General features: G+C 39.1%; 1 protein-coding gene across 1 annotated transcript in view; it reads left to right on the forward strand.

Moving 5' to 3' along the window:
- jmjd1cb (jumonji domain containing 1Cb) overlaps positions 1 to 26,841 on the forward strand; it is a 132,075-nt gene that overhangs the window by 78,912 nt on the left and 26,322 nt on the right. The window contains 6 exon segments of the mRNA XM_018666487.2: positions 2,522 to 2,635; positions 16,962 to 17,067; positions 17,287 to 17,411; positions 19,535 to 19,678; positions 21,021 to 21,062; positions 26,408 to 26,678. Coding sequence (XP_018522003.2) covers positions 2,522 to 2,635; positions 16,962 to 17,067; positions 17,287 to 17,411; positions 19,535 to 19,678; positions 21,021 to 21,062; positions 26,408 to 26,678 — 802 coding nt within the window.

Consider the following 26,841-nt stretch of genomic DNA (forward strand, 5'->3'; position numbering starts at 1 on the left):
ATTTTCATCATTTTGTGCCAACAGGTAGTCACTAAAATTAGTGTTTTGTGACAGCCCTGCAGTTTGAATCTGTTCTGGGGTCTGCAGTTATATTACACAGGCATATTTACCGCCATATTTTTGTGTAGAAATATGTATGTAGGGAGAGTCCTTTTAGAAGTTTACCAGCCTTTTGTGCCTTCAATGGTAGCCATGGTAGCAAGCCTACTTGATGTGTTTTGTATTAACATGGTGTAAATCTTGTCAAGGATCCACCATGCTTATACACTGACTGTTAATGGTGGCCATTCTCTTAATTCTTTCCCATCATGCATCTATAATGGTTCCAGGTTATAAGAGCAGCATGTACAGTGGAGAATCTCTCCTCCTCAGACAGCTGATATCACACTCAGCACACTGTTGCATTCACTTTACACTTTACTTTATAAAAGACTATTGGGTCTACTGACTGATGAGATTATATGTGAGAAATTCCCTGGGAATGGTGAAGTGTTATTGTCTTATCACTCTGTGTTTACTCTAGTGTCCCCATTATGATCAGAATTTCAGAGTTTCAGGATTACACAATGTAATCCTGGTCTCAGAACCTGGATAAGCCCTTAGTGGGTGTTAAGACCAAAACCAACCCTGAAAAAAATGCAAGAGATCTGAGATGTGTTGCTTCAGGTACTGAAGCAATGTGTATTCATGTAATTAAATTATTATAATTTGTTCCCTGAACAAATAATCTCTAATTTTCAAAAGCTCATATCTGGACAAGGTTTCACTTTTCTTGCAACCAGTTATTTTTTTGGGCTTTTATTAGATAGGACAATGAATGAGAAGAGCTGGGGACTCACTGCTCAGGGCACTAAGGCCCATGTAATGCCCTAACCATTCAGCAACTGGGTCACCTGCAAAGTTTTGATTCTGTGTAGAGTTGATATAGTTCTATCACATCTAGAAGTTATTTGGTCCTGTGTGCCACAGATCTTGCTAAATATAGCTTTGAAACCAGTTTTTCACTAGACTCAGAAAAATTTCAAGTTACAGCTTGTAATGTGTAATGTGCTTGTGTCTGGACAACATATTCATTTAGTTCCTTAGCTCAGTACACATATAGTATTTCACAATGTCAAACTAATGTCTGACATCCTCAACAAGAAGCATTAGAAAACAATAATTTATTACTCATATAAACATCATGTTCTCAATATTTTGGTTATTGCTGCATATGTTAATTATTCTCGAGAGTGAGACACTGGCCGACACTCAGTGATACTGGCAATTTCTGAGATAATGTCTAGCAGTGTGGCCTGTGCTGCCAGCTACATGCTGCCACTGTAGACTGGAAATGTGATATGCATAGACAGACAAAAATAGAGCTGCAGACATACATGCTATCATGTTTTGCTTGCACACACAGTGTCCTCCTGCCTCCTGTGGGTGTGTGTGTCTGTCAGGGAGAGGGGTCACAACAGTCATGTTTCTCACCTCTAATCTCTCATTTCTTTAGTAGACTGGCCTTCTTATGTAACCATAAATCATGGCAGCACTGAACCTCACTACACACAAATACTTTGACTGACATCAGTCATTAACGTAGAAAATAAGAAGGGAGTAGCAAAGAAATTTTAAGGCATCTCTGCCACAGCAATGAATATAGAGCTGTAAACAGTATGCCTGCACTACAGTTACATCAGCACACATATATGAAGAGGAAGTATGGTCTCTGTGTTGTATGTGCAGTAACAGCTGAGCTCACACTGCAGGCTGACAGATGTGTGTTTGTGAGAAATATCAAAGTGGGGTGTACTGCCTTGAACTGAACTGTCAGACTTCTTCTGCTCACTAATTTATTCACCACACTGAAAATAGATTATACATTCAAGATTTTGTTGGTGATAACAGTGTTTATTTGTGATAGTGGGAGGGGGTACAGTCCATTTAAAGTCCTTATGGCCTGTTCAGCAGCCTGGTAGATCTGGAGCAGATACTCCTCCTGGATGGCCAGAGGGAGAACAGTCTGCAAGATGGGTGTTGAGGGTCCTTGATGATAGCCATAGCTCTGCAAACACAGCGTTGCTGGTAGATGTCTGCCATAGAGGGCAGAGGGGCACCAACGATTCTACTGGCTGTCTTCACTATCCTGTTGAGCCGCTGTTGCTCTTGAACCTTGCAGTTACCATACCAGGACGTCAGGCAGTAGGTCAGGATGCTTTCAATGGTGCCCCTGTAGAAGGTGGTGAGGTGTGGGGTGGAAAGACCTGCCTTCCCGAGTCTCCAGAGAGGAAGCAGCCTCTGCTGCGCCTTGTTGATAATCACAACTGTGTTGGTAGAGGAGGTCAGGTCATCTGCAATGTAAACCCCCAGGAACATTGTGTATTACATATTTATTGTAGAATTAATGAATTCTACAAAATACCTACCCTAAATTGATTCTGATTTGATGTTTTAATCAGATTGCTCATAGAAATAGGGTGTCCTGCTGATGTTATTGTGTTACTGTTTTTGCTGACCATGTTATATGTTCTGTGTGCAGGCGTTTAAACCAGTGGTGGGGAAGAACCTGTTGTCGTCAGTAACAGCAGTGGAATTCTTGTTAGACCAACAGCTGGACTTCCTGTCGGACCATTCAACCTTCCAACCATACCAGGTAATAATCATTCTCACATTCCTAAAAACATGCATATGTATGTCATTGGACCTTGTAAAGTAGCTTGCTGTGCCTGATAACCACTGATTTCTCTTCAAGTAACTGTTAAAGTAACTTTTGTAATCATCACCCATATAGAGCCATGTATGTGTAACAGACATTCACCAGATACAGTGGCTTTATAAAGTACTCAGACCCTTTTGCACATTTTATTGAGTTGTAGATTTAATGGATAAAATTGCCATTTTGCCCATCAATCCCCATTCAATAACCAATAATGACAGTGATTAAGTGAAAACATGTGAGAAATGTTTGCTAATTTATAAAATTAAAATGAAAAACTGAAAACTCGTTCACAAAATATTCAGACCTTAACTGTGTCACTCCAGCTATGGTCAGGTGCATCCTCTTAGCTATAATTATCCATGAGTCCATCTGAGGCAAAATGAACTGATTGGACACATAGTTAAGAACTATGGAGAGTGTTCTCAGGAGCACAGTGGTCTAAATAGTTGTGAAATGGGAGAAGTTTGGAACCACCAGGACTCTTCTAGAGCTGGCCATCAGACCCAACAGAGTAACCAGGCAGTCATTCACAGTCACTCTAATATCCCTTTTCCACAAACTTGGAACTTGTTCTGTTCCACTTCATGTGCCTAAATTTGAACCATTAGTAGCATTTTGACCAAAAATATTGCAACTGAATGGCATCCAGGTTCCAAGAACCTGCTGGAAGGTTGTCCACCTCAGCAGCACCTCCGTCAGTCAGGCCTTCATGGTAGAGTTGCAGGATGGAGTCCACTCTGAGTAAAAGACATATGATAGCCCACTTGGAGTTTGCCACATGACATTTAAAGGAATTAAAGGAGCATGATTGATACATAAAAAAAAAACTTTCTGGTCAGTCTTTGTTGACTTAAATAAATGTATTTATTCTGAGCCCATGAAACAAACTACACATGAGAAACATCATAGAATCTGCTTAACCATTCCCCCTGCACCAGCCTATTATAACAACTGTGATGAGGGCTAGATCATTGGTAGTCTCCTCTCAGGAGAACAAATTCCAGGGAAATCAGTTAAGAGACACTGAGACACTTCAATCTTCCTGACTGAACAGTCTGACATGAAAGTTTTACAATGATTGTGAGTTTTTACAAACCCAAGTTCAGTAGTTAATCAGTTATTAATTTCAGTAAAATTTATTGCAATGAGGAACAAGATTCTCTGATCTGATGATACAAAAATTTTACTTTTAGGTTCCAAACAGTGTCTGGTGAACACCAGGCACCTGGCTAATGCCATCCCCACAGTAAAGCATGGTGGTGGAGGCATCAGTGACAGGGAGCTAAATACAGAAAGGTCCTTGACAAACAACTGCTCCAGAGTGCACACAATTTTTTATTTTGGGAACCATGCTTATTTGCTAAGATTTAAGATTAATATTACACTTTGATGTCTGTATGGTAAATAATGAACCTACTGCTCGCCTGGCAATGTCCATAGGCAACAAAATCCACCTACCAGGACCGCTAAAACTCTCTTATTAACACATTATAGCTCATCTGAACACTTTTGTTCGGACAAGATATTTTGTATAAAAATTATAGTTCACTGATTTATGGATTAGTGAATCTCACTAATGGTTTAAACCAGTTAAATGTAGTTTGAGCAGTCCATTTTTGCTTGCTTAATAGAAGTGTTTTACACAGACTATGGCTTCAGAAACATTGTCAGCTGGCATTTATGGTAGTAGCATTTTTTTGAAACCACCTCAATTGAGCAATGATCAGAGTTTAATTTGGACTTTGACTGTTTGGATAAACAGGGCCCTGTATTTGATTTTAGAGAGAACTAAAGATAAAGATTGATGGAAAGGTTTAAGATTGGCTTGCCAACACCCATGTTTAAAGCTTTGCAATAATAAAAAGATGAACCATGATTTAATTTCAGAGTAAAGTTAATTCTATTTATTGATGCTACATTAGCTTTGATGATGCAAAACCAGAAAGCACTGCAGTGACACAGACAAAGCATTTTGGCAATGGTAATTACCACCTGTTATTAGTACACTTCCGATATCATATGTTTTGAATACCTGTAGAAAAGGAGAGGCTGTGCGCATACCAAAAGTTATAACATCCCATGTTTTTTGTAGTGCAGGCTTTCAATGTGCAAGGTCTCAGTTGTGGCAAAGTCAGACAAAGGCTTTGGAGCAAGGAAACTGCAGTGTGCTGATTGTACGTTTTTTGCCCTGCACCTGTAACCAGCTGGGGTTGGATGTGCACACTATTCATCTTATAGATACCTATGGCACATGGTGTTGTTGATTTCATAAGTATATTAAAATTGTAGACTAAGGCTGCACGGTATTAAGAAAACATGTGATATGCGATATCACTGTTGAATAATGATATGACTTGCAATAAATTAACAAAAACAAATACTACTAATGTCTTTCTGCTTTGAATTGAATTGAGGGATGACTTTAAGTTATATCCTTTCAAGATCACTGGCCTCACCACTGTAACCACTGGCCCAGGAACATTACTTTTAATTTGGTAAATAACAGTAAAAAATGTACACTCTTAATGAAGAAAATGGTTCTTCTGCTGCTCTCTGCCTCTTCACACACAACCTGTGTGAGGCACTGTTCTCATGGGGTTCACTGGCAGGTGAAAACATCACCGGCCAAAATGTCTGGTGGAAAATTTACCAAATTAATAGTCTGTTGTGTGACGTATAAAATATGTTGACCACTGAAAGGACAGTGTCCGGGTTCACTGTTGATCAGTACTGCACAGATTCCAAAGATGTTTGTCTCTGTCAGTTATATACACCCAAAAAAATCAACCAAGTTCTAAAATATTATCCCTTTTTACACATAATATATCCTGCTAAGGTTTGGTTTTATCTCCACTGTTTCACTCAGTGTTTGATCATGTGACTCGGCTCGACTTGCATATTAACATTTAGCACAACTCAGACATGTCTAAGCAGATATCTGTGGGAGTTAAGTCGTGCTGACTATTTTAAACAAATTAGCTGGGTCTTATTTGCTCATTCACAATCAGTTCTAGACTGGACACTGCAGCCATGGAGTTCCATTGGCCCTAGAGAGCAGCCAGGTTTGGGTGTTACGTTCCATATGGAGCTGATGCTGCCAGGTTTCAATGTAACTATAACGCCAACACGTGCAGCTACAGTCTGTTCTCTGACTGATTTTACACTACTTCTCAGTACTGACTCATAAATTACACAAACACATCCACAAACATTAATACTGATTGATACACAGACACACAGTAGATACTGAGTAGATACTGCCTCACAAGAAGCAGTAATTCACAGGGATGTATACTTCTGTTATGCGGCTGTGTATTTAATTAGAGTGTGTGTATGTGTGTCAGTGCTCTGCAGCTGAACACAGCTTGTATTGTGTTGGCTGGAACACTGTGTTCCACTCAGTGTCAACCAAATGGGAAGACTATGTTCCACTCTCTGACCATCCATCATCAGTTTGTGCTTAAGACATTTCCAACTAGCAAGAGTGAAACACTGTTTCTATTTTTTTTTGTTTGCAGCCAATCAGATGTCAGATTCTACTGTTGCCATGTCCTCTGGTGACTCATGCTTTGAATCTGTGCAGTAGTTTCTGTGGCTGTCCACTGATGCCAGTGCACTGACTCTGTCATGGTCAGCTACCACAAATGTTCCACACTCTATAAACACATGTGATGAGCATTGTTACATTGTATTCTGGTCTTAGCAAAACATTTATAGTATTTTAGGAACTTGATGGTATTACATGGACTTGCTCTGGTTAGTCTCTTTAGTTTGACTGTCACAACACCAAAGCGATATCCAAGTTTAATGTTTGAAATATTTTATTTTGTCAGTATTGACAGAGTAAGTGCAATGAAATGACTAACTGTGGTCACTGAGCAACTGGTAGGAGAGGGAAGAGGACAACAGCAGACAGCCTATGCAACTCTGTTTTGTTTTTAATTGCACTGGGTGATATGTCCAGAAAAATATCTGGATTTTTTTTTTCATATTAGCCAATGTCAATAGTTATCAGGATATAAATATGAGATTCCCTCAATCATAAAATGTCCTACTGACAGATTCAGAACTAAAAAAGTGACCCTGAAGTTGTATGAACTGCAAATCCAACATAAAAACCAGATGAAATGTTGCATTTGTTGCCACATTGAGTGGCCCACTGCTTTTCTAGTGGGTTAGTCTAGTTGGAGTTAAAGAGTTGCCCAAGACTCATTTCATCCACTCTCAAATGAAGCTTTAAATAGTCAAAGCACTGTATCTCTGCAGTACTGACATCCTGATCTCTTGTTTATTCATAACAGCTCTGCTGTTTTGAGGTTGTTCTTTCTGTACTTACACTCAGTACACACTTTCCTTTTTATGCCAAAATAACAGCATGCAGTGTGTTTAGTTAACTTAACCAACCTCACTGCTTATTTTGTGAACAAGTCTGTCCATTCCTGGATGACTGTTGTGTGACTGGTTGGAAATAACTTTGATTCTCTGATGGCTGTTTGTATGTTGTGTATAGTGTACCTTATAGGTATGTACCTCTGCTTAGGTTCTAATATTCTTATGGGGAAAATGTTTCTATTGTGGCAAGTGTTTATAGTGTTTATAACCTTCAGTCATAATGGAGAGCAGGAGGGGACAGACTAGAGAGGTTCAACTCAGTGTAGTAACTGGACTGTGTCTGTGGAACAATTCTGTGAAATAATTTTGCAGTTTGGTGACGTAAAGCGGAAAGAAGAGCTTTTACCATTTCCCAGTTGTGTGGCTGGAGATTGAACAGGCTTATAGTGCATATAATTTCAATGTGCACAGATATTTGCTTTAGTTTTCTTTTCTGTATACTTCACAATGTGAAATTTCCTACAGTGTGCTAGTGCTATTGTTATATTAGAGAAATTTAAACCTCATAGAACTGAATCCCAGACGCATCATTGTTTTTATTTATATGTATATTATTTGAGTCCTGCTGGCAAAGCCCATTTAAACAGCTCTGCAACAAGCATGAGGATGTGTGTGTTACAGTGTATTTTGCAGTGCTATGCAGGATACTGTCTGCATTATTGCATTATCCCCAGTGTCTTGTCTTATTTACCACAGAAAGCTGATACATATGAACATACACACAGACACACACACACACACACACACACACACACAGACATAGCTGGTATCTGTGACAGTGACAGCCTATACACTGATTTGTCCCCCCACTTTTAAGACTCATGAATCTTAAAAGTGTTCACACATTCTAGGGATGGGCGTTTTGATTACTTTTTGATGTTGATTAATTGAGCCAATTTAAGTCGATTAGTCATGGCATCATCGTTAAGACGTGTCCTCCACCCAAACCAAAACAATATGTTGTCATGTCAGGTCATGTTTTTTGCAGTGTAGTGTACAGATGCACTAACTTTACCTCCCAAGCTCCACTCATCGTCAACACACCTCAAACTAGCAGTGATGTTCTCAGTAGTGTGTCTCATCTGTGCTGCGAGTCTGAAGCACAGGACCAGAAATGTTCTGGTCACCGTCCATGTAACGGCAGGTGACAGTGCCATAAAACTGCTGTCCATGCAGCGGTTGTTCTTGCTACTTTGTTGGTTTCTGTCAAGTTCTTTTTTAGAGCTGTTGCTGCCTCATTGTACTTTTTCTCAATCTGGCTGGTAATGGTCTTCCGTGAAGTCACGGTGTATTCAGCTTCCATGAGCCTTTGACAGTTACACCCCTCCGACAGCGCTAAGAGGAAACATATCGTCTGAAATAATTTAAGTCACCAAAGCAGTTATGTTCCTGTCGTTTTCTTTCACATGAGCGTTTAGGTACAACAAATCTGTGTTTTTCACTAGCGGTTCTGGATGGCCAGACATTAAAACATTTTCAGCAAACTACTTTCTTGATGTTTCAAGTCACATTACCGTCACTTTTTATAACATTATAACTATAATCTTAGACCAGATGAAGGATTTTTGTCATCAGACATCTGGATCTTAAGTAAACAGAGAAACAAGCTGAGCAAACAGCCGCTCTAAACGTCCTGTGTCCACATCACAGAGAAACATTGATTTTTTTAATGTGAAACAGCTTTATTCAGTGTTCCTACCAATGATGAACACTGAAGGAATCCTAACCTAACAACAACCTAAGCATCTAGCAACAACCTGAGATAGCAGCAGCTCGTTTAACAGCCCGCTTCGCTTCTTCTTATTGCCGATGCCTGTTCAGACAGAGAAGATGCGCACTTGGGCAGAAACAGAACCATAAACATTAGTTCCACATCTCTAATGTCTAAGTAAGTAAGTCTCCTCCCACCCCCAACCAAATAAAAGTCAGTCAATGAAAATTAGTCAGTTCTTGTTGACTATGCTTACTGTTTCAACTAATCAATTATTTGTGCACATCCCTACTACATACCACCCCACTGTGTTGCTTTGTTAAAGCTAGACACTCCAACACTGCAGAGAATGACCTTGAACTGTGTATGTGGAGCTGAGATTCATACACCAGGCTGTGTGGTATATATTACAAAAGCATCGAGCGAGAAGGTCATGGTGTGCCATGTGTAGTCATGGTTATACTTGGCACAGGAGTAAACATCCTGGTGTACATAACTGCAGAGACAGTTTTGATATATAGTTCAGTGTTCAGCGATGTGTAATGTGTAATATTGTACATTAACAGGCTGTATCATGTTTTAATCACATACTTGTATGCCTGCAGTGTTTCCTGTTCATTTCTCAATAGGAGGTAAACTGCCATTCAATCAGTGTTTCTGTTCTTTCATTCACTGTGATAGACAGCAGTGATCACAGTGAGCAGGGGGTTTGCAGTGGAAATGTTTTTTGTTAGCTCTGTGTTACTGAAAAGCAACAGGTAATGAAGTCTGAAGTATGAAGTCAACTTGTTACATGTTGTCTTCACTCTCAGCAGTCTCCACTGACATCAGAAACAACTTAAACAATTACAGTTCCCCATGTGGAATCTGTATAGCAACTGTGACCCTGACTTGTTGTTACAGTTCTAAGGAGACACACTTCTCACTATTGTGTTCAGTCACACATCAAGCCCACACAGTAACAGTGAGTGGTCATGCCATCCCACATCAAAGAACTTGTGCCTACAAAGACATGCTATGTTGCTATGCTATGTTCTTTGTTTTTGTTAGTATAGCTTAAGTGAAGGAAAGTGGGGGCTGTAAGGTCTTATCACACTGGTTATGTTGGTTTTGTTATGTTTAATTTCACACAGAACACAAATATTACATTGAACTTTCTGAACTTTCACACTGTGAATAAAGACATCAGCCAATCGTACAGACTGCCAGAGGCTGATCTGGATCAATCCTCCAATCCTCCAATCAATCCTGTCCCACCAACATCCTAAAATACACCCAGAACCAGGCATGGCCAAGCTTCATCACATTTTCATATTGTTTATTTGAGTCCCACTGTATGTGTAAAGACCTTTACTCTCCTTCTGGCACTGCTGACTGCAGAGAAGTTCTTGCACACACACATTCCTCCATTCCAGCTCTGTGTTCCTCTGCCTGCACAGAGCTGCTCATTCTTCTGGAGACCTTTGAACCCCACAGAGCAGTAAAAACAGTCTGCCTCTCTCCCTCTCACACGCACTCTCTCACACACACTCAGAGCAGTGAAGCCATGGCCACGCCCCTCTCTGTTTTTCCAGTTGGACAGGAAGACTGGATTGAGGAAGAGGAGGGAGGGAGTGTGAGGGGGCTACAATCTGTTTGGCATAAATGGTACAATGAAGTTGCTGTTTAGGCCAACCCAGCCTGCTGCGCTTGTGTGTGTGTGTGTGTGTGTGTGTGTGTGTGTGTGTGTGTGTGTGTGTGTTGAGGCGGAGGAACAGGAGGTGTAGAATAAAACTGTCAGTGCTGACTCAAGTGTTTGACCAAACAGAATCCACCCACCCCCACCCCACCCACCCACCCACGTTTAAATGAATGTGTTTTCCCTACACAGATGCTTTCAGCTGTGCAGACTGGTCAAGTCAAAATGTTGTAAACGTCCATCTATACCCTCTTTCTATAAAATCTATAAAAAGGATTGATAACAACCTCCAAAACTTCAGACAGCCCTCAGGGTGCATTTGTAGTTTGTGGTTTTGTAGCTACAGGGCAGTGTGATTGAATGAGTGTGCAAGCTGTGCGGCTGATCTGTCCGTAAACGTGGCATTCAGTGATACAGAGGAGAAAAATACGAAATCACACGCTAAAGCCCAGTTGGAATTATACTAAAATTAATTATTATTGATTCATTTTTCACTTCAGTACTTACTTTCTTTTAGTGACACAGATTTGATATTGTCTTTAGCTGCATCTGCAAATGTCTATATGGCAAGGGTACTTCTGTGAGGAGTTAAAGCCAAGAGTAGGAGGAGTGAATTGAGTTTAACTGGAGGAGGGAAGCAGCAGCTGCTACACACGCGCACACACACACACACACACACACTCTCTCTCTCTCTCTCTCTCTCCATCTCGCTCCCCCTCTCACTCCCCCTGTCGCTCTCTCTTTTTTCTGTAACACTGTTCAGCTGACAGTCCTGCCTTAGTGGAACTTTGTGGCTTTCTGCCCTGCAGTGCTCAAAATACAAAGCTCTCTCTCTCTCTCTCTCTCTCTCTCTCTCTCTCTCTCTCTTTCTCTCTCTCTTTCTCTCTCTCTCTCTCTCTCTCTCTCAGTCATGCTGGCAGTGGTGCAGCAGAAAAATCAGGGCCTTGTGCATGTGCAGTCTCAGCCTTTACCTTTTTAATTAATCCACTGTCACATATCCAAAATATTTAAATTTAAATATTTTCAGTGAAACGAATGAACAGAATGTCCAGAACTCTCACATTTTTATGACAGTTTTTTCTTTTCTACTCATCACACCTCTCATTCTGCAGCACAGACATGCTATTTCAAATCACATCCTGGATGGCAGTATGCTGGCTTTGTTTGGTGCACTGTAAACAAGCAAAGGTAGCATAATGACAGGTATTTCTAATGGTCATATAGCAGGATCTCTGTTTAATGAGCCCTCTGTCTGTCTTTCCATGTCCAGTCCCTCCTCCCTGCTGTCACATGCTTCTACATTCACTCCAGTGTCATGTTACTGTAACAACATCTCATGTCTTCATAGACGCACACCTACACACTCACACCGACACAGTGTTATCAGTTCACACTGTTGCTACATATAGAGGGATTACCTCACAGGTTGTTCCTAGCTCTTTAGCTACCAACAGTAGACTTGTCATTTTAGGGAGTGAGTGTTGTTTTGGCCAGTTGAAATGACACCCGTCAGTGAATTACTGGGCCAACAGCAATCCCATCATACTGTTTGTTCTGCTTAGATCAAAAATGATTTTCTGTATTATGGGTGGGATTGTTGTTGCCCAACTACATAGTATGTTCTTCTCAGGTTAAGAAATTCTGTTTTATTCTTAGTATTCCACCTTCTTTTTATTTAAATTTCAGTCTGCTCTTAGTAATTGCACTTCAGGTTTCACAAAGCTTTCAGGCCTTTCCAGATTTCCAGACTGGAATGTTCACACACAGAGTGGGTGAAGCTGCTGAATTCTTCTTGAAATTCCATTTCAACTTTTTCTTGGTCCTGCGGTTTTCACACTTCATACACTATTTTTTCTACATTGCATAGACAAATGTCTCCTCTCTCAGGCTGTGTAACTAAGGAACAAACAAACTAACACATTTGCATTATTTTCAGGAGGAAAACTGAAAAAGGATTGTTCTATGAATATGAGATTATGAGAGGTGTCTCTTAGTTTAATTCCTGTCTTACCCAGGAGTAACTAAGCATTTACCATCACCATGGTCACCTGTAACTACAGGTGGAGACACTGATATAGATGAGCTGAGACTTAGACAGCTTCTCTGATCCCCATGAAACTCCTGCTACATACTTAACTGAAGAAATACAGTAGATACAACATTACTATAAGAGCCAAATGTTATTATGATACACAGTTTACTGTTATTTTGCTGTGTGTGAATAATTGCTCTGAAAATGAGGTATACTATTTTTGCTTTACTGGGTCATTATTGGCAGTGTGCCTTCTAGAGTTGTAAGTCAGATAGAAAAAGCTATACTCCATAGTGCACAGTTGAATTACGTTTTCAGGATGCTCCTTTGTATTGTATTTTGTTCACTTCTACTCAAAAATAAAGCATCAAACCACTCATCTTCATCTGATGAACAACAACAAACAAAATACTGGCCTGTGAATATACAGGACCACTGTCGGTTCTGGACGTATTTTAGGGTGTTGGTGGGATCAACTAGGAAGAGGATTGAGTTAGATCAGTCTGTGGCAGTCTGTATGACTGCTTGATGCCTTTATTCACAGTGAAAGCTCAGAAACATCTTTGTGTATTCTGTGTGAAAGTACACAACAATAATAAACCAATCCTCAGTCACCCTGTACCATACATCCTCATACCTGAAAAAATCTCTCCCACACACACAAAACTTAATACATCGACAAATGTCCCTGAGCAACAACCAGTTTTAAATGAATAATGACACCAGAAATTCTCCAACAGTGTTTTCCCTCCTGCTTCAGCCTCATTATCTCCATGGCAACGGGCAGTGTCCCTGAAATGAAGGGTATTTGAAGTCTTTTACAAGCCATCTGTCTTTGTCTCCATATATATGTGGATGCATGTTAGATTTGATGTCATGTTACTAATTATCTGGTGCACAAGATGTCCATGTCACACTGTGGTGTGTCTGCCTTTGTTGTACAAGGGTATGCGTTTACGTCACTTGACACAAGTAAATATATGTATAATTTACTTGTACTTTATATTTAAGTACAGTTAATATCAGATACTTTGAGACTTTTACTCAAGCACTTTTTATTTAGGTGACTTTCACTTTTACCAAAGTAATATTTTAACACAATATCTTTACTTTTACTAAAGTACTTTTAAAGTGACTTTTAGGTATCAGTTACTTTAAGTTAGCTAACAAATCATGTAGAACACAAGGTTCATAATCATGGATGCTTTTTAACAAGTGAAGACAAAAACATGTCAGTTATGATGAGCATAGCTAAATGAACGATGCTAACATTAACAGCTTTACTGATATGTAATGTTAGCCAATACAGTATGTAACTTAAGGTATGATTTTAACCAAAAATACAGCATAACCACATAATGTGAACCACAAATCCAGGTTTCAGTGTCTGGATTCTGGTTCTGGATGTCTGCTAATCACAGCAATCCATCTCTTTCTCTTTTCTGTGGCTTTCAGTATCCTGTAGAATGATAGCTCCAACGCCTTCTTAAATCTGTACAATCAATTGCACGGCAGCATTTCCTCATTTTGGATATTGTTTTTAAACTTTGGCGGCTAACACTGCCACTCAGTGGGCGTAACTGCAGTGACTTCCGTGTGCTGTGACGTCACGTGCTCTATTCATAGTAGGGCTTTAACAAATAGTTGAATACTTCAATACAATACAGTTGAATACAAATACTTCAATCATAGAAACTGTCCCAGGAGAAGGTTGAAGACAATAATTAAAACTGTTATCCATAATGCATTTTAATTAGTATATCATAAATTATCTGTATTATCATCTTAAAGCACAAAAGAAATTCAATTTTCTGTTGAAAGGGCTGTCTTTATCCTCAACTTTTGTTCGTCAACTTGTTTTGTACTGGTTAATAACACCATTTAAGTCTTCTCAAAATGTTTGGAGATTAGTTTCACACCATTATTGTGTACCAAAATGCACTGAATTGAGCAGCAGAGACAGGGAGTGCTGTACTGGCTGGCAGATCTTTTACCTTTAACATTTGCTGAAATAAATAAATAGCACACAACCTTCCACAACAACTCCATGATCTTTGCAGCACTTTTCACATCATTTCACTCACTGGATTGGGAGGCAGCATACAAAAAGTTCAGCTTTTTATACTTCTCATAGATTGAATGAGTAATTATTTGCTAAAATAGCAAATATGCAGTTACAGGTTGTGTAGGTAGAGGTTGTGTAGATAAGGTAACTTTCCTGACAAATGTCTACTCTTCAGAATATAGGGCATACAGTACATTTACTGGTTCTTGCAACAAATTCTGTGTATCTGTACATCTGGAAAACAAATTAAGATACTTTCACTTTATTTCTGTAAATAACAGCAGATGGCCTGCTCCTTTTTGTTTGTTTATTTGTTTTTTGCATCAGATGTTTGACTTGTGAAGTTCTATTAAATATGTAAAATTGTCTTAAATCTGAAGGTAATTTAAAAGAGCTGTAGTTTCTTGGAATTATATTTATTTGTATGATATGATGATTTGAGCCATGAGCTCAGATGAATTTGTCACCGCAAGAGATTTTATTGGACTGTTTACACTGATATCCATCCCATAAATATCTATGTATATTTATGGGATTATATATATGGGATTATATATCCAGTTGTATCAGATCATTTTGGGCAGTTGTATATTGTAATGTATATAATGTTCAAGAACTTCCCTCACAGGATCAATAAAGTACATTTATCGTATCTTAATAATAATGTAATGTATAATGTATATTGACTTGTTTGACTTTTAGTTTACAAAATTCCTGTGAAGTTATTTTAATAAACAAATGACTTCCAAGAACATTTAATATATCACCATGTATACCAGTTTTGTGAATAAAATGATATCTTGTATACTGTGATAGGTTTTATCTGCAGTATGTTTCCCAACTCTAACTCTAAAACTTGACAGAGAGTGACATGACATGACATGCTTGAATCACATAGTGAATGTCTGTGCACTTGATTCTGTGCTCATATTCCACTTGAAAATAGACCAGTAGGCAGTCGTGGTGACCATGTTGCCTTGGTAACACCTTATCTATGTGTATCTTGTCTAAACAAGCCTATAGTGAGCCAGAATAGATTGCTGTGGTGGTAGCAGAAGTAGAACAAGCACATACATGTGTGTTATTTTCTGCCAATGTAAAGCTAAACATAGTTACCACAGGAAGGTGAGGCCTGTAAGTAGAATAACCTCCAGTACCAATGTTGACAGTTTTAACATTTCTTACTTCCCTTTGCTGAGACAAATCTGCCTGCTAGTGTTAAGAGTGATGGAAAACAGATAATTAAAGCTACAACTTGTAAGAAAATATGAGAAACATTTCTGAGGACCTCTATAGCACTGTGTAGCACAACACTTAAATGAGTCCTACTACTGACTAATACTTAGACCTCTGACGCAGAATGAAGAATGGACAGACATCGCTACAAACAGTGGTGGAGTTTGACTCCGTATCTAATTCTGATGATTCACCTTGAAGGTTCCTAAGAATAACCTCTTGAACCATGTGTGCACACACACACACACACACAAATACAGACACAAAGCAGAAAAGCTGAGTGTGCCACCAGTGTGGTGACTGTGGTTTCCTCCTCCTCATTCTGTCAATTCCGTCACTGTTGAGTGTATTGCTGCTTTGTGTGTGTCTGAGATGTGAAGATATTACATAGTTTCTCGTATTGCTTTCTTGATTCTTTCAGTTTTTCACCCTGTCTCACCCTGTGTGTTTGTGTGCACACATGCGTATGTACTATATGTAAGGTTTTTTGGCGTTTTGTTTTGTATATTCACATCATTGCACTTCTGTAATATATTTTATGAATAATACATTTGATTACATTTTTTTTAATCTTAAGATCAGAATTACGGTTTACCTTGGGTTGATGATGACCACAAGGTCATCGGTTCAATCTTCAGACTTGCAGAATAGATCTGTGTGAGGGAAGTGAAAGAGCAGCGCTTTCTGCAGCCTCATTACTGAGGTACTCTTCAGCAAGGTCAGCTGTGACAGGTGTTTTTCTACACTAGAGTGTTGCTCTTAGTGAAACTTCCCTTAATAAATTATGTTGAAATGAAATAAAACTAGTAGGTGGCAGACAGAAATCACAAATTTAATTCAGTCATATTAAAACAGAAACAAGAAGATATGTCAAATAAGACACCACATTGTGAGTTGTGCTGTAAGTGCCAAAGGTGAACAGAGGGGGTCAAAACAGATAGCCAGCTGAGACTCAGCAGAACCAGGCTGTGTCCAAATGATTTCTGCAATATACAACTTTGTTGCTTGCCATTTGAAAGAGGCTATTGTGAACAGCATTTTCAGATTTACCCATCTAAAGTCTGGACTAATAAGTGTGTGTTCCATAGTGTTTGACGCTGATCCTTTGATATGCTGTGTGTGTGTGTGTGTGTGTGTGTGCCTCAGGATGAGGTGGACAGTCAGAACCCAGTGTTAAGAGACAACCCTCAGCTACATGAAGAAGTGAAGAGCTGGCTCAAAGACCAGAAAGTGCAGGAAATTTTTATGCAAGGTAAGCTTTTCAATATACTCTTTGTTCTGTTAAGTGTAAATTTTGTTACAGTGTATCATGCAGCATTATAACAAGTTATGGCTATTATCTATTTGTTAAAGAGCATTTCTTATCATTTTTGTCTGTCATCTCAGTACTGTAAGTAGTGTGTGTTACAATATGAGGAACCTGCAGTTAAGTCATATAGACAGTGATGAAACTGTTTCCTGTTGCTTCCAGGTCCGTATTCATTGAATGGCTACCGTGTGCGTGTGTATAGACAAGACTCAGCCACCCAATGGTTCACTGGCATCATTACACACCACGACCTCTTCAGCCGAAACATGGTCGTTATGAATGACCAGGTACACTCACTCACATACACACAATTTACATTATATTTCTATAAAATGTGTGCACAGAGTTAATATGTTACCATACAATAACATACTGCATGAGGGGAAATGAGGCATTTATTACAAAGAAGAGGGGATTAGGTACTACTTGAGACCTTGGCTGATAAACTGGACAGGACAACTACAATGACAATAAAGTAATAGTATTTCTATAGTGAACATTAGAGGAAAATTTTGTAGGTTGACAGCTGATATTAATCCTGCAGTCATTATACTAATAGCCTTTCAAGGATTTGTGGTTATTTATTAATTTTCAGATGGATTGTAGATGAATTTAGTTCAAAAATGTTTTCCCTTTTCTCTCCTAGAAGCAGTAATATTCTCTAATATTACTGGCAGATACATAATGTTACTGAAAGGCAAAATACAGCTTATTAGTACAACAAGTCAAACCAGAGAAATCATCTTCTGAGAGTTGGATACTTTGGGTAGTGCACTATACCATGTAAGTCCACATGTACATAAAAGTCACTGAATTTGAATAATTAGTTTATTTGTAATACCTTCTTAGGTTTTCAAAGATTTTTATTACGGTGGTTTAGTCTCATTTTTTGTTGTTAAAAACAGTCTTTAATTAAGAAATTGAACATATTCTAGACTCATTACATGTAAAATCTAAATGTTTCAAGCATTTTTTGTTTATTTTAATGTTGATAATTACAGCTAGGAAAAAAAGAAAATAATGTATCTCGAGTTTAATTAAATCACTATTTATGCAGTATAAATACCATGAATCTCTCAGTCTGGTTCAGTACACCCAACCACATTCATGGGGAAGATGACTCTCATTGACACCCTCCACAAGGAGGGTAAGTCACAGAAGATCATTGCTGAAAGGGCTGGCTGTTTGCAGAGTGCTGTATCAAAGCATATTCATGGAAAGTTGACTGGAAGGGAAAAGTGTGGTAGGAAAAGGTGCACAAGCAACAGGGGTGACTGCAGCCTTGAAAAGCTTGTCAAGCAAGGCCAATTCAAGAACTTGGGTGAGCTTCACAAGGAGTGGACTGAAGCTGGAGTCAGTGCATCAAGAGCCACCACACACAGACGTGTCCAGGAAATGGGCTACATGTGTCGCATTCCTTGTGTCAAGCCACTCCTGAACCAGAAACAATGTCAGAAGAGTCTTACCTGGGCTAAGGAGAAAAAGGACTGAACTGTTGCTCAGTGGTCCAAAGTCCTCTTTTCAGATGAAAGTGAATTTTGCATTTCATGTGGAAATCAAGGTCCCAGAGTCTGGAGGATGAGTGGAGAGGCACAGAATCCAAGTTGCTTGAAGTCCAGTGTGAAGTTTCCTCAGTCAGTGATGATTGGGGGTGCCATGTCATCTGCTGATGTTGGTCCACTGTGTTTCATCAGGTCCAAAGTCAATGCAGCTGTCTACCAAAAGATCTTAGAGCACTTCATGTTTCCGTTTGCTGAAGAGCTTTATGGAGATGCTCATTTCCTTTTTCTAGCAGGACCTGGTACCTGCCCACAATACCAATACTACCTGTAACTGGTTTGTTGATGGTATTACTGTGCTTAATTGGCCAGCCAACTCGCCAGCCAACTGAACCCCATACAGAATCTATGGGGTATTGTCAAGAGGAGGATGAGACACCAGACCCAATAATACAGATGAGCTGAAGGCCACTATCAAAGTAACCTGGGCTTCCATAACACCTCAGCAGTACCACAGGCTGATCGCCTCCATGCCATGCCGCATTGTGGTAGTAATTCATGCAAAGGGAGCCCCAAGCAAGTATTGAGTGCATAAACGAACATACTTTTCAGAAGTTCGACATTTCTGCATTATAAATCCTTTTTTGATCTAATGAAATATTCTAATATTTTGAGATACTTTATTTTTGATTTTCATGGGCTATAAACCATAATCACCAAAATTAAAACAAAAAAGGCTTGACATATTTCACTTTGTGTGTAATGAACCTAGACTATATAAACGTTTTTTGATTCAATTACAGACAAAAATGAACTTTTTCACGGTATTCCAATTTTTTTAGATGCCCCTGTAGGCGTAATATACCTGGTTCAGACATGGACAGTGTAAAGTGAATCTGATATGTGTTCAGGTGCTAGAGCCTCAGAATGTGGATCCATCCATGGTCCAGATGACTTTTCTGGATGACGTGGTCCACTCCCTGCTGAAAGGAGAAAACATCGGCATCACCTCCAGACGAAGGTCACGATCCAGTCAGAACAACAACACTGCCCATGTGAGTACAGAGACACACACAAAAAACCAAAACACACACAACAGCATATGTGCACAACTGTTAACAGCCTCCTAACGTGAGGTGTCAGTGCTGCTAAAGCAGGTGAACAAATTTGAAAATGCACCGTTTGTAACTGTCTGCAGAATGTATAAATGTACAATGCAAATATGAAGAAAATTACAATGTTACACACAAAATATTCACAATGAGTATATGATGAAAGTGTACTGTAGCTTCGTGTATAGTTAACAGAGCTAGCATGACGTGATACTGAGTGGAAGTAAATTTAACAAAGAACACTGCTCTTAAATTAAAAATAATCCTGAGCGATCAACATCGTCAGACCTCTGTCAAAGAAGAGAAATCACAAGCAAAGATACATGTCAACAATGATGACGTGACCATCATTAAAAAAGGGAAAGTATGATTCTGACCAGATGAAAATGATAACACTATTGATGATGTATCCATGCCAAACTGGAAAGGTGACATGAATGTATATGAATGAATTTTTCACATACAGACTTCAAATGGATTACATACAACAGTACACATAATGATTATTTTCATCACTGATTAATCTGCAGGTTATTTTTTGATTCATTTAAATGTCAGAAATTGTTCAACCGCTCTGTTTGCTGAATGCAGCTGAAACAGCCTTTGTTGCTGTGTTTCTGCCAGTGCAGGTAGACTGCTGCTTGTTTTGATTTGCCAACCACTCATTTGAACTCAGCATTGTCTACATCATGTCTATTTATCTGTTTGTTTCAAAAACATTGGCCGATATAGCTTCCCAAACAATTTCCAAATCTTTTATCATGCACAGTTTCAAACGAAGAGTTTCATTGTATTTTCAGGATTTTTTTGTTAAATGTCTAGTTTGGGTAGTAACTGTGGTTATCTGAGAATTCTTTCTTATAGTTGTTTGTCCCATGTCTGCTGTCTCATTTTTCTGCTTTCTCTCTGTTTCTTAATGGAGATAGCTTTAGAGTAAAAGAAGTTCCTATGTGCTTTTAATTGAGCTTTGCATTAAAACTCAACACACACAGACATACACTGTTGTGCTGGTTACCTATCGGCTCCTTTCATGTGGTGGCCCTTAGCAAGTCAGCAGATGTCAGCAGAACACTATTTAGAATGTGGCATTGTGTGGTCAAAAGTGATAAGACATACTGTATATGAAAGGAGCTCATATGTGAACTGGTCCGTTGAGCACTCAGCCAGTCATTTCTGGTCCCGCAGTCATTAACAAAATCTCTCCTTGTCCCACATTTTCTTTATATTCATTTCATTTTGTTATTTTTCTTTTGATTTTCTTTTTCCTGTTGTTAACACGTTAAAGATGGCAGGAGGGAGACCCGGCGGGACCACTGGCAGCACTCAGGTACCCCAACCACTCCCCCACCCACCCCCACATCCACTTCACGCCCACTCCACGCCCATCCCACACCATCCCGCTAACCCTCCATACCCACCTTTTCCTCAGTACACTACAAATAAAGACAAGACAAGTCTGTTTAACTGTAGAGTCAGAGCTGACACATGTAATCTGTGCTTGATTTATCTGTGTTTATTTTAAATTTCAGCTTCCCAGGCACCTGAAGATTCACTCACTGGGTTTATTAGAGTGCACAGTGCACACCCCAAAATCTGAAGACTTCCTCCCAGCTCATTGTTGTTGTTTTCTGAACTGTAGCTGTGATTCAAACATCAGTATTGACCTGTAAGGTTGGGAACTGTAACAAAATTGTTGAGCACACTGTGTGATGGTTAGGGTTAGGGTTGGGGTTTAAACTCACAGTCTGACAGAAGAATGTCCATATTGGCACTTCCAAGAACCATATTTCAGCTATGAAGGAAGTTAACAGGCAGAGGTATCACTAACTCACTAACTTCAAATTAATCTGTCTTCACAGTGTCTCTGGTTATTGGCAATATAAGTAAGCAAGTTTTAGAGTTTCAGAGAGAAAAAAAACAGCTGTCTCAGAGAGCAGACACCCCTAGAATCAATCTAGAATCATTATTTTACTTCATTTCCACTTTGGTATCATTTGGTCATAGGTCACCTAAAAGCCATGACAGAATTCTCTACTTGTAACATTTACATATTTGTAACTGACATTTGTGAATCTGTATCTGCAAAGTGCAGCTTTACAGGTTGTTGACAGAATCTTTTAGCTGATACAGTACCTGAGTGAACAAATGACATACATAAAAAATACCTCAGCTTAATAGTCAAACTAATAGTAAAGCATTATATTCTTGTTTCTTAAAGCACTCTTCTTCTTCATGTCTTCAATATTTTTATAATTAATAGTTTGCCTAACCTGTATATCTCCCTTTTGGCTTAACGCGCTTCTCTCACCATATGTATCCCCAAATGAATGTGTCATTTAGTAGAATTAAGGCTTTAGTGAGAGTGAGAACTCTAGTCACCATCAAACAGGGAAAACATTTTGACTATCTTACACTTTGCCCAAGTTCACTGTAAAGACAGATTTTAGAGTCACCAAATGAAAATGTCACAAAACAGTATTGGTGTATGTACATAGACAGACAGTAGTTGTTAAAGACAGTGTAAGGATGCCACAAGCTGGGAATGAAATTTCAAAGTGAAATATATATTTTTTAAAGAGTAACTACACCTAGGCCAAAAAATCTGCATCTTGTGTCTCTGCTGCACCTGTGCAGTACAGCAGGACAAAATACTAAATACTCCTCAAATCAATTCCATTGTAAATTTCCCTGCTGTGGGACTAATACAGGATTATCTTAGAAACAGTGACTTCTCTGCTGCTCTTATTTTAGTGAGTTGCAGCTAACAGGTCATAGCCTGCCCATCTGCTTTAATAGCCCAGAGCTCAGGATGAAATGTTAGGATCACACATAGAGAAAGCACTGCTTTGCCTTTGGTTGGACTGAACTTACCTCCCTTTTCTGGATACTCTGGGCTTTTTGGAACAGCCCATGATATTTAACTTCTCTGCCTAACTACCTACTATGCATTCTTTATTTCACTATAATTTCCATCTGAGCATTAGCCAAAGTTACAGTCATACAATAGTTCACCTTGCAATTTTCAGCATGTTTTAAAATGACTGGCATGTCCCAGACAGTGTCAGGAAGTCAGGAAGACGGGACAGTAATTAAACAGAGGCACACTGACCTTCTTTCAGCAAGAGGCTGAGAAGGCTCCATTATAACCCTTCAGATGTTTCCTGTGTGGCCTAACTATGTTCCTCTACTTACACACTATTCTACCTTCACAAGGTTAACAGCAACATGATAACAGCAAAACACTTCGAGACTTGTACTTGACATATCTGGGCTGAGTGTAGGTGATGATATAAATTTGTCTTGAAGTGGCCGAGGTTGGTGTTTCTGACTTGTGTGGATTTGCAAAGCAAATGTTGCAAGATCAGCATCAGACAATTCCTTTCTCTTTCCACAGGCTGCCACAGCTTACATACCTCACCACACATTAGACAGCATATTCACAAGGAGAATGCTACAGATTGGATATCTAGCAAAGTCCTTGCATCCACTGGAAAATTATGAAGAAAGCTGTACTAGTGCAAAAAATCCTTGGTTGTAAACCATCTTGTTCTGTCCAGCTCCATGCATACAGATAGCTCTATTGTAAAGGTGTAAAATGCCAAATGTACAGATTTGTTACTTAAAGGCATTTGTTTGGGGAAAAAAACACCTCTAGATGAAAAATGTAAAAAGTAAATGTTCAGCATCCACAAATTCTCTGCAGCACAATTGAAAACCAACAAATTTTGAACTCTGGGACTATGTTCACAGACAGTGTTACATGCCATATGAACTCTTTTAAACTAAACAGATTGAATGTACAGTTAGAAGTGTCTTGTTGTCTGTCAGTCACACAGTGCAGTCAGAAAGTGTCAGATCAGTGATGCATTTTTTAGTTGTCTCTTTACAACAGATTAGAAATGAAATAGTGACTAAAAGGTTGAATTTCTGATTCTGACCTTTAACTAGATTAGAAAGCAATTGGACAATTTTCTGACTGCATCCTGTTTAAGTTGTCATTCATTTGTGTTCGTGGTAGAATTTCAAGTGTTCCTCTCTCATTTGATATTATATGTTTAGATCATTTCATATACAATTCAGATGTTATCAGACATTTCTCCCTTTCTAAGTTCAGTAGTGTTCTAGCCCCTTCAGTTGAATGTTTAATAAGACACTGGACTGCAATATAGTAATAGTTAACAGTTAATGTAAGCACAGTTTCACGGTCATAGAGAGTAAAGACCATTGCAGTATAGATTTCCAAATCACTTATTCTGTGGCTCAGATGCGGATACAGTTGTTGGAAGACTGACATGTTGATATTATCAAGCTGGTTGAAAATCATTGAGTTGTACTGACTACATTCATTACATTGACATATATCTATTGTGCTTTGTTCATTTCCATTTATATACAACAGGGGGACAGAACACTTGAAACAGACCCCAATATACACTCTAACCAGTTTAAGTTTACATTTCACCCAAATAAAATCAATGCAGTCTAATCCAGCAGTCCTCTGTGTTTTTGTTGAGAAGATGTAGTTTCTGGTGCTTTTGAATTGTTGTGAATTATTCAGAGATGTATTTCTAATTGTTAGTCTACTGTTATTAAAGTTCAGGTGGGCAAAAATATTAGAAACACTTCTCGGTATTGAGGTCCAGCTGATATCACAGCCTTCTAACAGCAAAACACGTGCCACTTATGGTTCTTCTAGTGTCTTCATGCATTATTTCTAGGTAGAGAGGAAGATGGTTTCATCTGAGCTGTGATCAGGGAAAATTTCCTGTGTGAACATGACGTGGTTTAACTGGTCATAAAATATGATCTGACACAATGTGCTTAAGACAAACAGTTATAAGCTTTCATGTCTTTATTGTCTTTATTGAACACACTCCTTAAACATTCACAGTGCTGGTGGAGAAAGTCAGTCAACCCGGTATTTAAGTATTTAGTGGTTGAACCTCCTTTGGTCGCAGTAACCTCAGTCCAGCTCTTCCAGTCTCTATGGATCAGATTGGTACAATGTTCAGGAGGAAGTTTGGATCCGTTCTTCCTACAGAGCTGCTTCAGCTCAGACAGATTCTCAGGATGTGTGGTGTGAACGTCTCTGAGCTCAGTCCACAGCATCTGTTTGGTGCGTCACCCAACCTCCACTGAGCGTCAGCTGGTGGACAGACACCCTGAGATTATACTGGAAGATATCTTGATATAATTCATTTTCCCCTCCCACCATGCTCTATAGTTTGATGAACAGAGATGTTGAGCAGCCACAATGCCCTTAGCTGGGCTTCATTAGCTCAGAGGTTCACATACTTTTTCCAGCCTACAGTGTGAATGTTTGAATGATGCTTTAAATGTGGACACAATGTGTCTTATTAAGATAGATTGTGTTGAAGATCTGACCATACCCTAGGATTAATCTGCCACTGTGCATAAGAAGTTGTCATTCATGTGCTCAATCACGGAGCCCTCAGGTTTTGCAGTGATCATGTTATAAATGAGGAAGTTCATATTTTAGAAATTCACTGTAGACACTTGGAACAACTGCCATTTGGATTAGTGTTTGGTTGGAGTTATGTTCATACAAAGCCTGCACAACGATGCAGTGTTTGTAGTGATGGTTGTCTTATTAACTGATTAGCTGAGACAGCCTGTGTGTGGAATGTACCTGAACTATCAGTATGGATGAGAGGTGGGCATGTCAGTAATCATATATTATATTTAGAATTTAGTTTTTCTTTGTTTTTTTCATCAATGCAGCAGTATAGGATGATTGTGTACTGTGTTGTTTGATCCATGTTGTCAAGAGAAAAGGAGTTTGTGAGGATATTTTTTAGGATATGTTTACGGCATATAAAAACAGGGGGGGTTCATTATAGGTCTTATATACATCTCCAAAATCACAAAATCAGTACCACTCGAAAACAGTTTGGGTGCAGTTAGGCTGCATTCGTTTTAGACCGGAAGGACCTAATGTAGCAGCAACTGCAACACTTGCATTGGTTACCAGTGAATTACAGAACTGATTTTAAAATCTTACTGTTTGTTTATAAAGCTTAGTCACTTACGTTATCTTCACAACAACTTCTTTCAGTTCCCCACTCATACCTTAAAACCAAAGGTGTCCAGGATTTTTCTGTTCTTGCTCCCAGACTTTGAATTCTCCCAGTTCCACATTAATCCTGTCCTACCACTGGCAATTTTAAATTAAACTTAAAGACCTACCTTGTTTATCTTGCTTTTAGGTCAGTCTGAGGTTGTCTCATGAGTATCTCAATGTCCACACTAAATTTATTTGTCTTATTTTAATGTCTTTTCACTGTGTTTTAGTCTTGGTTGGTTTTATTCAGTTTTCTCTTGCAGCGATTTTTGATTTTATCCTCATGCTACTTATTCCTTTATTTTTTTCACATATTGCTAATCCCTCTGCTGCAACAGTAAAGCACTTTGGGTCAACTCTTGTTTTTAAATGTCCTATATAAATGAAAGTGACTTGACTTGTGTGTTAAATCCAATATAATACCAGTATGACTTTAAGAAACTCAAAATAAGTTAACTTACTGCTGGGTTAGTTTGCATTTCCGATTCTAGAGGTATGTTTAATAAACTGGTAACATTCATAGTAATATTTCTGGTTTTGGTAAGTGTGTTTTACATGTTCTGATGTTTGACTTTGTTTTATTTTTACAGAGTCATTACACGCGAGCCCAAGCCAACAGCCCCCGCCCCATCATGACCTCATCAGGCCCCAACCCAAAAAGTTCCCAGGGGATGTTGGCCTCCCAGCAGCACACCCAATCACAGCAAAGCCAGCAACTAGCCAGCCAATTGCACCACTCACCCGGCAGCAGTGGAAGGGAGCAGAGAGAGCAGCGCAACTCTCGCTCTTCCAGGAGGAAAGGATCAGACAGCAGTGTTCCAGAGGAAGACAAGGACAGGAGAGAGGACACCACAGGAAGAGGTGAGGACAGTCATCAAACACCACTGTAACAGTTGAAGATTCTCTATATACATTTAAGAGCATGCTGTGACAGCATTGCCATTTTAGTGATTTCTGCCACTCTTTCCATTATAGAACTGAAATGGAGTTGACATGTAATGTTTTTTAATCACAAAAACATTAC

Source organism: Lates calcarifer, unplaced genomic scaffold (genome assembly GCF_001640805.2).
Source record: "Lates calcarifer isolate ASB-BC8 unplaced genomic scaffold, TLL_Latcal_v3 _unitig_5776_quiver_344, whole genome shotgun sequence".
NCBI lineage: Eukaryota > Metazoa > Chordata > Actinopteri > Centropomidae > Lates > Lates calcarifer.